At 32.3% G+C, this 15,077-nt stretch overlaps 1 protein-coding gene across 9 annotated transcripts in view; it reads right to left on the bottom strand.

The window, feature by feature from the left end:
* Positions 1-15,077, bottom strand: part of LOC111503476 (Eph receptor tyrosine kinase) — a 448,678-nt gene that overhangs the window by 201,723 nt on the left and 231,878 nt on the right. For all 9 annotated transcript variants that reach the window (XM_074184068.1, XM_074184072.1, XM_074184067.1 and 6 more), the window contains one exon: positions 7,682-7,833. In XM_074184068.1, coding sequence (XP_074040169.1) covers positions 7,682-7,754 — 73 coding nt within the window. In that variant the 5' untranslated portion in view covers positions 7,755-7,833. The remainder of the gene's footprint in view (positions 1-7,681; positions 7,834-15,077) is intronic.

Genomic DNA, 15,077 nt, shown 5'->3' with positions numbered 1-15,077 from the left:
ATTATTGAAAAATATAGAGGCACCATCAACTTTTCAACAGAGACAAATTGTTGACCAGAAAATCGTCTAGTTTTAATTAATTCCTTAAAATAATGGCGCCTAAAAATACCGAAACGAGATCTATTTATTTCCCCGCTGACATCCTATGCATCTTTCTCTTCCACTTACAACAACGCTGAAATGTGTCTTGTTCCTATTACTGTAGTAATTTGTAACGTTACAAAAATATAACGTTTATGCCACAGACGATAAATTCGGGAAAACTACCAATAAAAACAACACATTTAATTAGTCCTATGATAGCGATCTTGTCTCTTGTGACAGATGGAAAACTTTTGGATAAGAGGATAATATCGTGACACATCACTTTGTTAACTGCAGTATCATAATAGAGAATCAAACATCATGCATTTTCAGAAACAGCTGATAATAGAGCAATAATACAATTCATATATTCAATATCTTCAGTTTTTTTATTACGCTGTGAAAGGAACAACACATTTCATTAACATAAGCATAACCATACTTCTTGCACACATTTTGTTTGTTGTAATGGATGACAGCTGGAAAATTAATTGCTGTAATTGAAACGATTATTTATTGAGCAATATATTGTATATACAAAATTCTTTCATTTCATTGTTCAAATGTATCACGGATTTAACAAAACAATTCACTGCATATTGTCTATGACATGCGATGCCATATGTTTATCTTTTAAGGATAGCTTACTACATATCTATTTAAAATTGATGTTTTCACAAACTGATGCAGCACGCGTGATGATGAAAGCTGCAAATGCGTTAGTTTTGTTTTTAGATAGATATGAAGGTACTGAACTATTTCAAATTTATAATCGATACTTGTGAACATTATTATCAGTTTCAATCCTAAAATGAGGCATATATGTTCTGTTACCCGTGCGACGCCCAGACGGGATCGGGGTATATAATGAAATTGAAATACAAAAAAGATACAAAAAAGCATGTCGTAAACTTCAATTGAATAATTATGTTTATGGTAATCGAGGCAGACTACGAAAGTCGAAGGTCCTGTAAAATTAGAACAGTTATTGTAGGATATTTTTGTTTTAAGGACGAAACACAAGCACTACAGGAAAATTCTTAAGGCGCTCTAAGAGCGGTGCCTGTGCGAAAGTAGCGATTCACGTTGGATTTGAATCGCTGGAAATTCAATTCATTTGGAAAAACGTTCTCAGGAAGTTTATTTCACATAAACGCAGTTCTCCAAATGAAAGAGTTCTCGAACAGTGAAGTTCGAAGTGTACTGAGTTGAACCTCAAAATGATGAGCAGCCACAGTCCGTCGCGTATTTCTGATATGTACCTCTCTTGGTGGAATCAAACTTGAACAACTCCCGTGAAGGTATTATAGAGAGACAAATCTCCAATCAGGCGGATGCCTTTTTCTGGATGGAATTCAGCAGGTTCAGGGTATGCTTAGGGGTGGAGATCCATACATGAGAACAATACTCCAAAAAAGAAGGTCTGATCTGAACTTTATCCAGCATCAAAAGTTGATGAGGTGTGTACAGTTTTCTGGTTCGGAAGAGTGTTCCAAGCTTTTGAGAAGTAGCCTTTGCAATTCCAGCGACATAATAATCGATTCAACTACATCAGTCGCCTTTTAGTTTGTTGTCAAAAATGACAACTTTATGAATATATCAGACCTTCAGTGCGCCGAGATCAGCAACAAAGACTAGTATTCTATACTGTGGGGTAAGTGAATAACTAAAAGAATCGTGTCATCATTCCCATTATCATCAAACTACTACGATAACAATTTTCAAAATGGTATACCACTGAGCAATTGCTGTGAAAACATTTTGTTTCCTACGTATATTTATTAAAAAGATCAAAGAAATCAATGGTTTCCTGCTGGGTATCATTATTTATTCGACGTTTTAGCCAAATAGTAGTTTATCAAATTACATGTTCGTACTTGACATTGCCATAAATCATCACAAACGAATATTTCAAACGTAACGAAATGGAAACCTATTCAATCTAATATATCCCAGAAATAAATTATAATTATAACGATGGATAGTCCCGTTTGACAGTTATTATATCGATAAAGTTCGTACAAAAGTCTCATTAGAATAAAATATAGCAGAACAAAATATCGAAATTGTAATGAGGTGTTTTCAATGTATATTTTTATTAATAAATGCTTCGCAGCGATCGATTAGCATATCGAACGAACCCACAATAATGGCTTCTCTATTATGAATTTACTGTTACGAATATATACAATATTCACTTCGTCTAAGAAATCTATAGATGATAAATGGAACCGTTGAATCGATCATATAAAAAATGACAACCCACACGCACTCATACTCATGAATAAATTTTTTATTCAGTTGATATCAGGCGCTGTGAATATCTTGAACACCTTTGATCTGGGTTGAAAATCTATAGTCTTGATTAAATCCTTAAATATTTTAAATGCGAATCGAACTAAACCATATTCCATAATAATAAAGTAATAATAATAATTTTTCCAAAAGTATAGTTGGTTCTGAATGGCTGGGATTTAATAAAAAAGCGAATAAATTTCATTACGTGACAATTTCAGAACGAATGTTTGGAAAACTGTATTTTGTAGCTGTTTCGAGGCGGATTTTTCTTCCAGTTTGTAACAAAAACTACGTACCACTTTGCATGATCTACGTACACATATTTGTATAGAATTAATTTTTTGAAATCGAATAATTTCTTCTTTTCGTTGGAAGATTTCCACATCTTTATGTATAAATACCCCTTACAATTTAAAATAACTCTGTTATTACCATCTCAAATATGTAATAATAAGTAGAGTACTATAAGTAATTAAGATTATGATTATGTTTATATGATTTTTGAATCAGCAATACATTATACACAAACAAATTTGGTTTTCAACAACAAAATTATCAAATATTGTCAAAATACATAATTTTCAGGACACCGGTAGACAGCTGTTTCAGCTTATTGGGCATCGTCAGTACCGGGCAGGCGGTCCTCGATTGAAGACAAAATGACGACGACGACGTTATCCATCTTGATTTTGTTCAGGTTGAAGCCTGGCTCCCTTTCCCTTTTAACTGGTGTTTGTCAGAAAGACAAACGGGTCATGACTGGTGTTTGATGATGGCATGAAAGTCCTCAGACATCCATACCGCCCTTCGCTGTAAACCCCTACCTAGCTGGGGTGAGATGGATGAAGATATTATTCATCTGTTAACGGAGGACATAGATGCCTTATTCGACAGAGTGTCGGGGCCTTCTATATCGGGAGGGGTCGTCTACAGCGTAATCTATAGCTTCCCTGACTAACAAGACAAAATGAGAAAAACCAAGAAAGTACTTGATAAAAATAGCTGCGTAAACGCAAGCGAAACATAAGTGGAACCACCTATTGGTATGACATTCAAGTCAACTTGCCAAGTTGACTTGAGTGGCTCTTAAATTGAAATCAATACGGGAATGATCAAAAAGTACTTATTTATTTATTTTTTGATTTTCATGGAATTATTTGCCAGCAGCTTGACTGCATTAACCTTTCTAGATTTCATATCATTTCTAGAAACATGTGGATTCGTTTTCCGATGGCATTTCAGGTTAGCTTCCCAAATTTCTGCTACCGCAGTTGTAGGTTGATTGGTCAAACCACCAACACTGACATAAACATTTGGCAAGTTGACTTGGGTGTCACACCAATAGGTGGTTCCACTTATGTTTGCGTTTACGCAGCTATTTTTGTCAAGTACTTTCTAGGTTTTTCTCATTTTGTGTTCAATCGAGGACCGCCTGCCCAGTACTGACGATGCCCAATAGGCTGAAACAGCTGTCTACCGGTGGCTCTTAAATTGAAATCAATATGGGAATGATCAAAAAGTACTTATCTATTTATTTTTTGATTTTCATGGATTTATTTTCCAGCAGCTTGATGATGAGGCCAATAGCCAGAAACACGTGTCCGCGGTTTTTGATATATATATATATATATATATATATATATATATATATATATATATATATGATCTTTCAGATATTCAGTTCATTTTTCAATTAAAAATTTGTTGTTTCATTCATTCTGTTAGAAAAAATCAGCAACATTCGAATTTGAGGAGAAATCAATATTTCATTTAAGAGTTAAAATATATAATAATCTTCTAGAGAAACTACAATAAAACATTTCTACTGTGTTATTATTTTATTAATTTTAAGTAAGCTCTGCATTTTGTATGTGTCATACCGATCTAACCCAACCTTACTGATTTGTAATTTACTGAACTCATTGTTTCCCTTTCTTTAACCTTTATTTTATTAAAAATTATATTACAAAATCGTTTTAATATATAAATTTTATTTTATATTTTTAATTATATACTTACATTTTACCTATACATATTTATATTTGATTTATATTTATATATATATATATATGTATATATATATATATATATATATATATATATATATATAACACTAAGGGTTGAACCACAAGTTATTACACTCATCGCTTTGTCAATAAGTACTTATTCTTGGACAATAAAGCACAGTTTTGATTGATTAATCGATATCCTCTAATTGAAATTGTGACCTCCATATTACATATGTTTTTGTTTGTAATTACTATTATAATTTAATTATGTTTATATATGTGTGTATATATATTGATGTGCTAGTATTTAAATAATTGATTCAATCATTATTTCAAATTTTATCTCTGTTAAAAACATTATTGTTTCTTGGGAATAATAAAGACCATTATCATTATACAACTGCACATCCTATTTCGGATAAAAATACTGGATAAAAAAATATTTTTTTCAAAGCATCATTATAGCTAATAATATTACTCAAAATTATTGGATTATATCTTATTGACATTTCAGTTAAATATTTCACTTCAAACGATCAGTTTTGATTAGGAACATACGCCTTTCTTTCCAAATCTAACGGGAATCTAAATGACCTTAATGACCTTTAAAATCAATGTGATGGAATCGATCGATACTGATAAAAATCCATAAAGTATTCAAGAAATACTTTATTGTGAGATTTTCACTAGAAGAACCCACGTTATCTCCGTTAAACGAAGAGAAAAAATTCTGGAATAGAGTACAAAATTATTCTAAAATTGATGGCCTAAAAGTAAAAATTCGAAGTGGTTCTGCTAGCTCAACAGGGGTCACTAATAGTGAGGTAACTTAAACAGGACATAATTTCCATTACGTCAGTAGTATAAAGATAACATTAGTCTTCCATATTAATTTATTTATAACAATCAAGTTGCCGGCTCTCATTCGGAACCGAAGAGGTCGAATCTACATAATATTAAAACAATAAATTTGAATTCAGTTCGAGATCTTAACGCACAAATTGTATTGTATGTTGATTGACGCGATTAAGCTCCCACATAAAATATATCCCGACAATGGCCATAAAAGATTTATAGCCTTTGTTACCTCGAAAAGTACCTCTTGTAACCATTTATTTTTGTAACGACCTTATTTCAATAGAGTCTTGCCGTGGATAGTAGATATATTTATTGAAGGATTAAAAAAGTCGTCATTATGTTACCTTTGAGCGGCATTAGCCAATGTAATGCCAGTATACAGGCAGTACTTTCTTCTAGGACAAAAGTATTCTCAATTGAGAGTCTTCGGAAGGTATAAAAAAGAGCCAAAGGGTAATTAGTTTTAGAAGGCACTAAATACAATTTGAGAAAAACTATTTTCTTGAGTTCCGTTTGAATTTTCCCTGTAAAGAAAACATCATAAAGGAGAAATGTGTTGAGTTGATAAAACATGAAAAAACTAAAGCGGTAAAATAGAAGAAAAAAATTACAAGAATAACCATTAGAAGAAGTGTTCGAGGTGTAACGAATTATTTTGTTATGGCATATAACGAAAGTGTAAAATAATTAGTTCATTACTGTAAACTGTTTGGATTTGTTAACATGGTCGGTGGTAAAGTGGACGCAAAAATATCCTCTTTATCTGCAAGCGTAAAAGGGTTGCAATCATCTGCAGCAGGTAAATAACATTTACCCGCTTCAGTGTTTGTATGCATCTTCATTAGTTGTTGGGATGAATCTATGTATTTTGATACTCGTGCTTTCGTTAAGATGAAAATATGCATCTTGGTAAGTTGTTAGAATAAATGCATCTATCTCCAAATTTGTATTTTTCTCGTCTAATTGTTCAGATAAATGCATGTATTTTGATAAAACTTTACCGATAATAATCATTTAAATAACAAATAGATACTGAAACCATATGGAAGGTATTTTACGCGACCAGTTTACCATTTTTACAAACTTTTTTAATGACCATTCCCAATTTACCTTCTTCTATTTAGAAGAACACTATGAATAGCGAACATATCTCAAAGATAAAGAAACGGGGAATACTACGAAAAAGAAAGCTAAGTAATGGGAAAAATCCAAAAGGAGTGGTCATATTTGAATGTATACGAAAACTGCAAGGACAATAAATAAAATTAACATCGGTATGGAGCAGCAAATCACATCTTAGGGATGTTAGGTGAGTGAAAATAAGAATGAAAAACCAATCTGTGAAATGTCTGATATTAAATATGGATTGATTTAGGCTATAGAAATATTCGAGCTTGATCTGATGATGAGAGATTTGTTATATTCATTATTAGTAACATCCAAAATATACTTTTCGTGTTATTTTGATTGGTAATTTTTCTTAAATACTATATATCAATTGCCTTTAATATATTTGCGAAACATTTCTTGCAGTTGTATTGAGGAAAGAAATTGAAATCTTGACAAAGAATTATTCAGTACTTGTTCAAATTGTGTTGGTTGAGAATTACGCAATTATATTTATATTAAGATACCATGAATATTATTAAATTAGAAATATGTTTTCCTACTAAAACGACCGTTATTTCTGGTGAGTCTTAATTGGTGAAGAATATTACAAAAGCAAACTGAGATTTACAATTTGAAATCGTCTCTAATTTTCATCCATCAACGACCTCTAATAAGAATGTATTAACAAAACTTTAACACTTATTTTGAAATTATTTTCCAACATCATTGTTGATATAAGTTGCCTATTCATTTTTGGTACTGGTTAGAAAAATACTACAGAACATATTAAAGTTTTTTCCTCAATACCAAATGGTGAATAATACCGAATGACTGAGTAAAGAACGATTTTGATTTGAAAGGTATGAGAGCAATTTAAAGTTTCAAAGTATTTTTAATATTTTTTGAATTAATTTATTAGATGATATGATCTTATATAATGAAAAATTATAAGTTATCAAAAATTAGACTACTAATCTATGTGATGAGGGCGGTTTATTCTAATAAAAGGGAACAGAACCAAATTAGTCACAAACTTGTGTTCTAAATTTGCCAACAGAAAAATGTTCAATGACAAAAAATAGCGATGAATTGGAGCAGTGATTAAATGCCCGACTGTAATTTTTTCGCGAGAATGTCTGTAGATTTTGCCAGCCATAATGCTCTAGGTGGCTCAGGGGTTTATTAACATAACATAACACGAAGCTACTGAGCATAGTAGTCGATGAGATTGATACCGAAAAAAACGTATCTTCAAAAATCAAAATTACCTATAACGAAATAATTGCATTACAAAAAAGTGAAGAGAATTTTATAACACTCACCTTGTTCAGCTTTGGTTTGGAAATACGTAAGGGCTGCTGCTAGAAGAAGGAAAACGCGCCACATCAGACCCATGACGGAGGTTGGTGTAAGGTTGGTGTAAGGGATGTCCGGCCTCAGTCGGCGGACTTTCTATAATATCGCCTACTTCATTCTGAAACAATAAAGATTTCAGATATCAAATGTTATATCACTTGAGCGATTCAATAATCCTACAATTTTCTGGAGAAAGGTTGGTTGTACTAGAAAAATAGTTTTCTCAGATTAAATTTATTTGCATTGTTGAAAAGCGGAGGAATCAGTTAGGAGTCTCAATTAGTTCATAGAAAATATGTCCATGAACCCATTGTTTTTTTGCCCTTTTATGACAAGATCGACCTGTAGTAGGTATCATCAGTGCTGCTAGATTGAACCACGAATGCATTGGTGGACTCTAATATCATTGTAGAAGCCTGAGCTTAATAATTAAGAATGGACAGCTTCCCCAAGACGCCATCTATGAGAATATCAGAAGATTCAATCCACGATTATCAGTGGTAAACGAGGCTCCCAAAGGCGGTCCTTAGTAAGCTTCGATATTAAACGCTGAACGATATTCTTCTTCTCTTTTTCTCTGTAGCTTTCACTGCATGGCAACTTGATTAAACCAATGCCGCTTGTTTAAGCTTGGCATTAGGTGCTTCGCTTATCATTAATATTCTTGATGTGAGTCTTCTGGCTATCCCATAGATGACGTCTTCGTAAGGTGTCTACACTTTTAAAGAAAATGGAAGTTCAAATTTGGAACACTCATCATTTTCAACCGTATTCGAACAAATATACAGACTTTTGGCAATTGATATGCTTCACTTCTGTCCTGGAGAATTAAGAATTTTTTCAAATTTCAGTTCAGTGCAGTTTTCAAACTACCTAGCACTAAAAACAAACTTTCTGTTGAAAAAAAAAGACGTGACGAATTATTATTGGCCCACTTGTTACCTTCATATATTGTCACGTCCATGGTAAATATACAAGGGTATTCGAAAGTTGTATATCGAAAGCATCGACGGAAAAGAGTTCCTTTTAAATTATAGCGAAATAGTGCAAGTAAATAAGGTGACAGTAGAATAAGTGAGATGATTGAAAAGTGTGATTGGAGTATAGTGTTGAACATTCTTAAACTTTAATAAGCATACCACTTATTAATTACTACTAATTAACCACGTATATAAATAAATAATGCACCATCTTAGAAAACACAGTATACAATACACTATTACTGTTGTGAGGACACTTTCCACACTTTCGTTTCAATTAAAATAGCAGTCCTGTAGAATAAACTGGACATTCAATTAAATTTTTCATGTGGTTGGAAGCCACCAAAATATTAATGTTTGAATTCAGCACCCTACACACCCAACCACAAAACTACATAACCCTTGGGCACTTGAGCCAAATGTTAGATTTTTTATTGTTGTATGCAAAGAGGGCTGGTATAAACTCACCGCAAACATAATTTGTGAGCGTTCTATTCCTTTAAACGACTAAAATTGTTTTCAAAGCCAAGACCCTTTGTTGAATTCCTGCACATAAAGGTGAATTTGGCAAATACTATCTCACGATTGGTGGTATCTTTCATTCCCGTTCATTTTCAGCCCTTTTCGATCTTTCATATGATATGTAGATTATAGCGTAACATCCCTTTGTAGTTATTATTGCCGTAATGTTATTGCTGAGGATTAAAGTGAACTTATTTCACAACAACTGCCAACCAACGGAATCAAGGATTGGGGCGATGTACTCTCCCGCTTTTTGCACACGCGTGTTGTTTTATTCATGTTTATTCTCATCAGCATTTGACCGCTCGTATTTTCGAGGTTTTATCGAGAATTGATATTTCAGTGGGCCAATGAACAAATTCGCAATTATAGATACGTGCCACGAAACGTTGTGAGTGATCGATAGTGATTACCCATAAATATGCAAGATGGGTTGGTAGATTAGTGTGATGAACAACAAGAAATTGATAGTTGTGATGACAATATTCAATGAGTGCTAATGCAACTTCTGAGCCACTCTCAATGGAGTATTCAATGTCAAAATACACTTTCAGATGTTCGATTACATTGATCTTTCATTTTATAGAATTTGGCATTGGAACAGGTAACTTGGAGTGCATCTTAATGTCAATGGTGTGACCTCTTCCCCTCAAGATATATAATGGTAGGTCGGTAGCCGGGCGGTTCGACGTAGGTGCTTTGTTCACTCTCTCAATCGACCGATGTGCGAGTCAGTGGTTCAAGCTGCAGGCTGAAATATCGATTTTCACTCGATATCGTCCAACCCGTGTTAACAATCACACGTTAAAAGATAAGACCTCGTTAGTCCTTATCTCGCACAACTTTCAACTTCTGAGGGTTGTGACAGCTGGTCAACGGAAAAACATATTTTAAACATATAACTGGTCGATACAGATGAAAATTCATGAGATTTTCACTGAACAATTCACAAAACCACAGTTTATGAATACTCCTGAGGCACGGGTTGCAGTTTTGTAAACTGTTCAGTGAAAAGCTCACAATACAGTACTTGTGTTACTGTATTGCTTGTATTACTGTTTTATCCCAACACCAAACCGTTATTTTTAACATCAAGTGATCATCTTTCAAGAGGATTGAAACACGTGTCGAGGTGTTAAAAAAATAACGGTATGATGTTGGGATAAAATTCCAGTAATATTCCTCACAATACAATGACACTCGAATATATTATTTCTCTCGAATAAATGTTATAGGTTTTTTACACTATTGACTGAAGGTCCTGTAAATTCATTCAAGACTATGAAGGAATTATTTTTTGATCAGTATGTTAGGTAAACACCATTTTACGGTTTGATTCTCGAATCATGTCTCTATCTCAATTGGTTCAGAAGATATATCCTAAAGCTGTAGTTTGAACTAACATTCAATATCAAAATAACACTTTTTTCCATCCTAAAAGCTCATGAAGAGCCATTTAAATCATGGTCATTTGTGAGTTCTATTGGTATTTTGCACAAGAAAATTTCGATGTTTTTATAGCTAATCGGCCAACTGCGTTCGAATAAGTTGCTTGAATGATAGGTACTAGCAAATATAGGTTCTTCCAATAGGGACTACAAAACGAAATGGCCATCTTGTTGAAGCTGCATCTGTCAAATTAGTTGTCAGTTGTTCAGTCTGTTTTGATAAATCACCATGAACGGATCTCCATGCAAATAATAAAATTATTTTATCAAAATGGTTGTTCTGTTCGGGCAACGTACCGCGCACTTCTCCCATTATACAGTCGCCATAATCGTCCTACCGAGAAGAGTATTCGTAATGTGGTGGATAAATTTGAGTCCACTGGTTCAGTAAACGATCGATCAACACCCGTACTTCGACGAAACGCAAGATCTGCCGAAAATATTGCCGCTGTGTGCAGGATAATCCAAGGCAGTCGATTTCTCATCGATCACAAGAACTTGGCCTTTCGCAGACCATAACTTGGTGTGTTTTGCGTCGTGACACTTTTTTATATATAGCTGTTTTTATAATTTTTTTATGCTTCAGAAAAAAATATAACGTTGGTCAATATTTGTTCATAACAAATTGTTAAACTAATAAACAATTAAATAATGATTAACATTTTTTTTGCCAAACTATTTAACAGTGTGAATTATCATTTTTAAAAGCAAAATTATTTCTTAACTAATTATTTAAACAATTAATTAAAAATTAAAATTAAGGAAAAATTTTTTTAAATCATAATTATCTCTAGATAACAAATTAGCTTTAAAATGTTTTTCAAAAATATTGAATGTCTCTATCTGTTTAAAACAATTTAATAAACAAATTACGTGAAAAATTCATATCCTATGTTAATAACTGCCATTGTTTAATGTGAAAACAGACATAGCTTAATATCAATTGAAAAAAAAATTATCAACAATTTTTAGATATTTCATTTTGCAATAGTTATAAAAAATCATAATTAACAAATTAATAAATTTTTATGAACTTTTATCGCAGGATCGTATGAAGTTTATATATCAAAGGGCTCCACGAAGTTTAAAATTTATAGGCCAATTATTTATACCTTTCATCCCATTATTTATGCCAACGGAGATTGGGAAAAAATTTGTTAGTTAACAATTGAATAACTTTTTTTAGTGTTAAGTGTTAAGAAGATACTAGATTTTTTCAAATTTTTAAAATGACATTTTATGTTACAAAAAAAATTATTTCTTTTGATAAGCTCTCTTTAGCGGCAGCGCGCACATGCCGTAACAGCCGTGCGAAACCCTATTTTCAATGTCAAATTAATATTATAAATAATGGAGATAAGAGTTTCGGGGGTCAGGACTTTTTTATCGAAAATTTCCTCCTCTTTAACGAGCTCTTTTCAAAATTGCTTGAATATTAATATTTTTTGAGTTATTAACGAAAAACTAAATACCATTTTTTTAAATCTTATTTTGTTAATAACAATTGCAATTTTTTACCTGCACCAAAATCCTTCAAAATCATTTTTCTAGAGGTGATTTCGAATCGAATGAGCTGTCGTTCATATTTTTAGGACCTTTATCTCTATTTTTCATATTTTTGAACTTGTTGATTAGACAACAACAAACGAAGTTATGTTTGAATGTGTTCAAAATATGTTTTTCCGTTAACCAGCTGTCGCAACCCTCAGCAGTCGAAGATTGTGTGAGCCAAGGACTAACGAGGTCTTATCTTTTCACGTGTGATTCCAAAAAATGGAAAACTATTTAATAACTGAAATACAAAGCTACCGGAGAAGGAAGATCAACAGTGTATACAGTTTTCACAAAACAATGTCATTATTTTTGAAATAAATATTTGTGCACAACATGTCGTTGCCGAAAATCATATTTATGAAAAATTGAAAAGTATTTCAATGATTGTGCTCTATACAATATCACATGTGACACATTTCTGTAAATTCCTGATATCTTATTTTTATATTCAGTTTCTTTTAGGTGTAATCTATTGAAAGCACTAGTCATTAATATAATTCTTGTATATAATTAGCCAGATGCCCCTAACAAACGGCAATGGGTTTTTCTCTAAACCACAACGTTCGTGTGCCATTTTTGCAAATCCGATTTCGCAGTTACGCTTGTGCGTATTTCTCTTATAAATATAACTATTAATTACTTTCAGTGCCTTAATCAACGAACTGAAAAAGAAAGGCAAAAAACTGTTATTCTATTTTAGAACAATTGTCATGTCTGGTTGAAACTAGTCATAGTGGTAGACACGAGACTAGAAAATAACTCCGAAACTGTGTAATGAATCGAATAAAAGTTGAATGTAAGCATGTAAAATCTTACAATTACATTTAAAAAGATTTGCATAATTATGGTAATTAAAAAAAGTTTAGTGACTTCATTAAAAGGAAGGCAGACCAAAATAAACAGTCATACCTTTTCCAATACATAATACGTCTAGAAGATCACCTGATAATGCTAAAGGTGCACATTACCATGCAAGATGAAACTCAGAGACAGCGCGTTGTATACATTTAAATGAGATGAATTTGACAACATGCCATCTTGAAACAGTTACATCTAGATAATCCTTAAGAGGATCTTTAGAAAGTTTAATGATTCATGCAACAAGATATTAAAAATAAATAATCCTCCAAATAGGTATCCGTTCGGGTATTCCATTTCTCAATAGTGATTCTCCGATATTACAAAATGCTTCGATGGATCTGAATGCATTTTATATCTATATCATGCGACTTCTGTTTTAATGAACTTGCGTACATTACATAAAGGATATCTTCAATTTATAACTACTTTTTCACATTATCAATCGGTATTATCGGTTTTTTCAAAGTGGATGACAACTTTCTTATTGAATTGTAAAAAGAAATTTTACACAAAACGAATAAAACGAATAGATAATCAAGATGCAATTGATAAATAAGGAGAATGAAAGTAATATCGGAACAGACTTTAACAATATGGTGAAAACCAAATACACTCGATTTGACTACTCATCTTTTCTATTACCATTTGGAAAAACATTTAAAAATTGATTGGTCTGTTTTTTAATCATTTAGCCTTCCACATCTGAAAAATAAATGAAGCTAAATCAATGGAGAATATGCTGAAATGTGATAACGAGCAAATTGAAAAGTTCACCCCATAAAGTTACTGCGTAATATAAACCACTGAAAAGTCCAATAAGGCAGTAACTTTTTGTATTCACAAATTTTGACTACAAATAATATGAATAATTGAAAAAATTCAAGTTTAATAATTAGTCTTTTCACAACGGCTAACGTTTCGGAAAGTAATTTCGTTCCATTCTCAAAACCCAAAAAACTGACTTGCAGAAAGCACCTCAGATGAAAACTGTTTCTTGACAGACGTCACAAGAACATTCAAGTGAATATTTTGAGTTTTGAGAACGGAAAGGGATAAATTTCCGAAACGTTTTGAGAAAGCTAAGTAGTTAAATTTATTTTTACGTAGTTTTTATTATGCAATAACTTTTCGGAACGAACTTTTCAGTTTTCACTTTATTATACTTTAACAGATTCTCTACTGATATAACTTTTTTCGATTTTCAGATTGTTGAAGGTTAAATACCCAAGATACAGCAAGAAACATAGACTCTTCTACAAAAAATGTCTATTAAAGAACATTCAAACATGCTTTGCATCTTAATATTTCCTATTGAAGATCTCTTTTATTTGGTGTTGTGTTTTCCAATCTTTGTTCACCTACGATATACTATCTTATACAAACTAGGACGTTTCATAAAAGTGTTCAACGAATTTTCATAACTAAATATCCATAAAAGTATTACCGACTTCTTGGAATAACAGTATCAATGTGTCAGGACTTGAACGAAGGCCCTGTTTGGCATCAAAATTTAACGTATCAAAGTTTTGTATACTTTCTCTAAATCCAGTTGAAGATCCCTCCCTGCCTGAGGATCATTGTGAAATGCTATTTATCATCATCTTGTTTGTGTCTTCTGATTCCCTAACTGACTACCTACTACATATTTTATAAAGTGCACTCTCTTGTTATAATCTTATGCCTGAATACATCTGAATGGGACTCGGACAATTATATTTTTTACCCGACGCAGAAGATTTTTAATCCTGTTTTCTTTAATCTTGATCTTAATTCGTTTAAGATATTTGGCGATTATATAACAAATAAAAAATGTTTGAAACTAACTCAAAAACTGTCATAAAATATTCAAGACTTTTTGAAAGTGGTCCGAATAACTGAAAGGTACTACACGGAATTTAATGAATGAACTTTAAAATACAATACTGCTGTTTTTTATTTTTCCTCGGTCATATAAAAATGAACACTGGATGAAATGTGATTATGATCATTATTGAAAA

Source organism: Leptinotarsa decemlineata, unplaced genomic scaffold (assembly GCF_025532065.1).
Source record: "Leptinotarsa decemlineata unplaced genomic scaffold, Ldec_3_MD MMD2_tig00026354_RagTag_RagTag, whole genome shotgun sequence".
Lineage (NCBI taxonomy): Eukaryota > Metazoa > Arthropoda > Insecta > Coleoptera > Chrysomelidae > Leptinotarsa > Leptinotarsa decemlineata.
The sequence above is the reverse complement of the archived record's forward strand: the minus strand, read 5'-3'. Positions and strand labels throughout refer to the sequence as shown.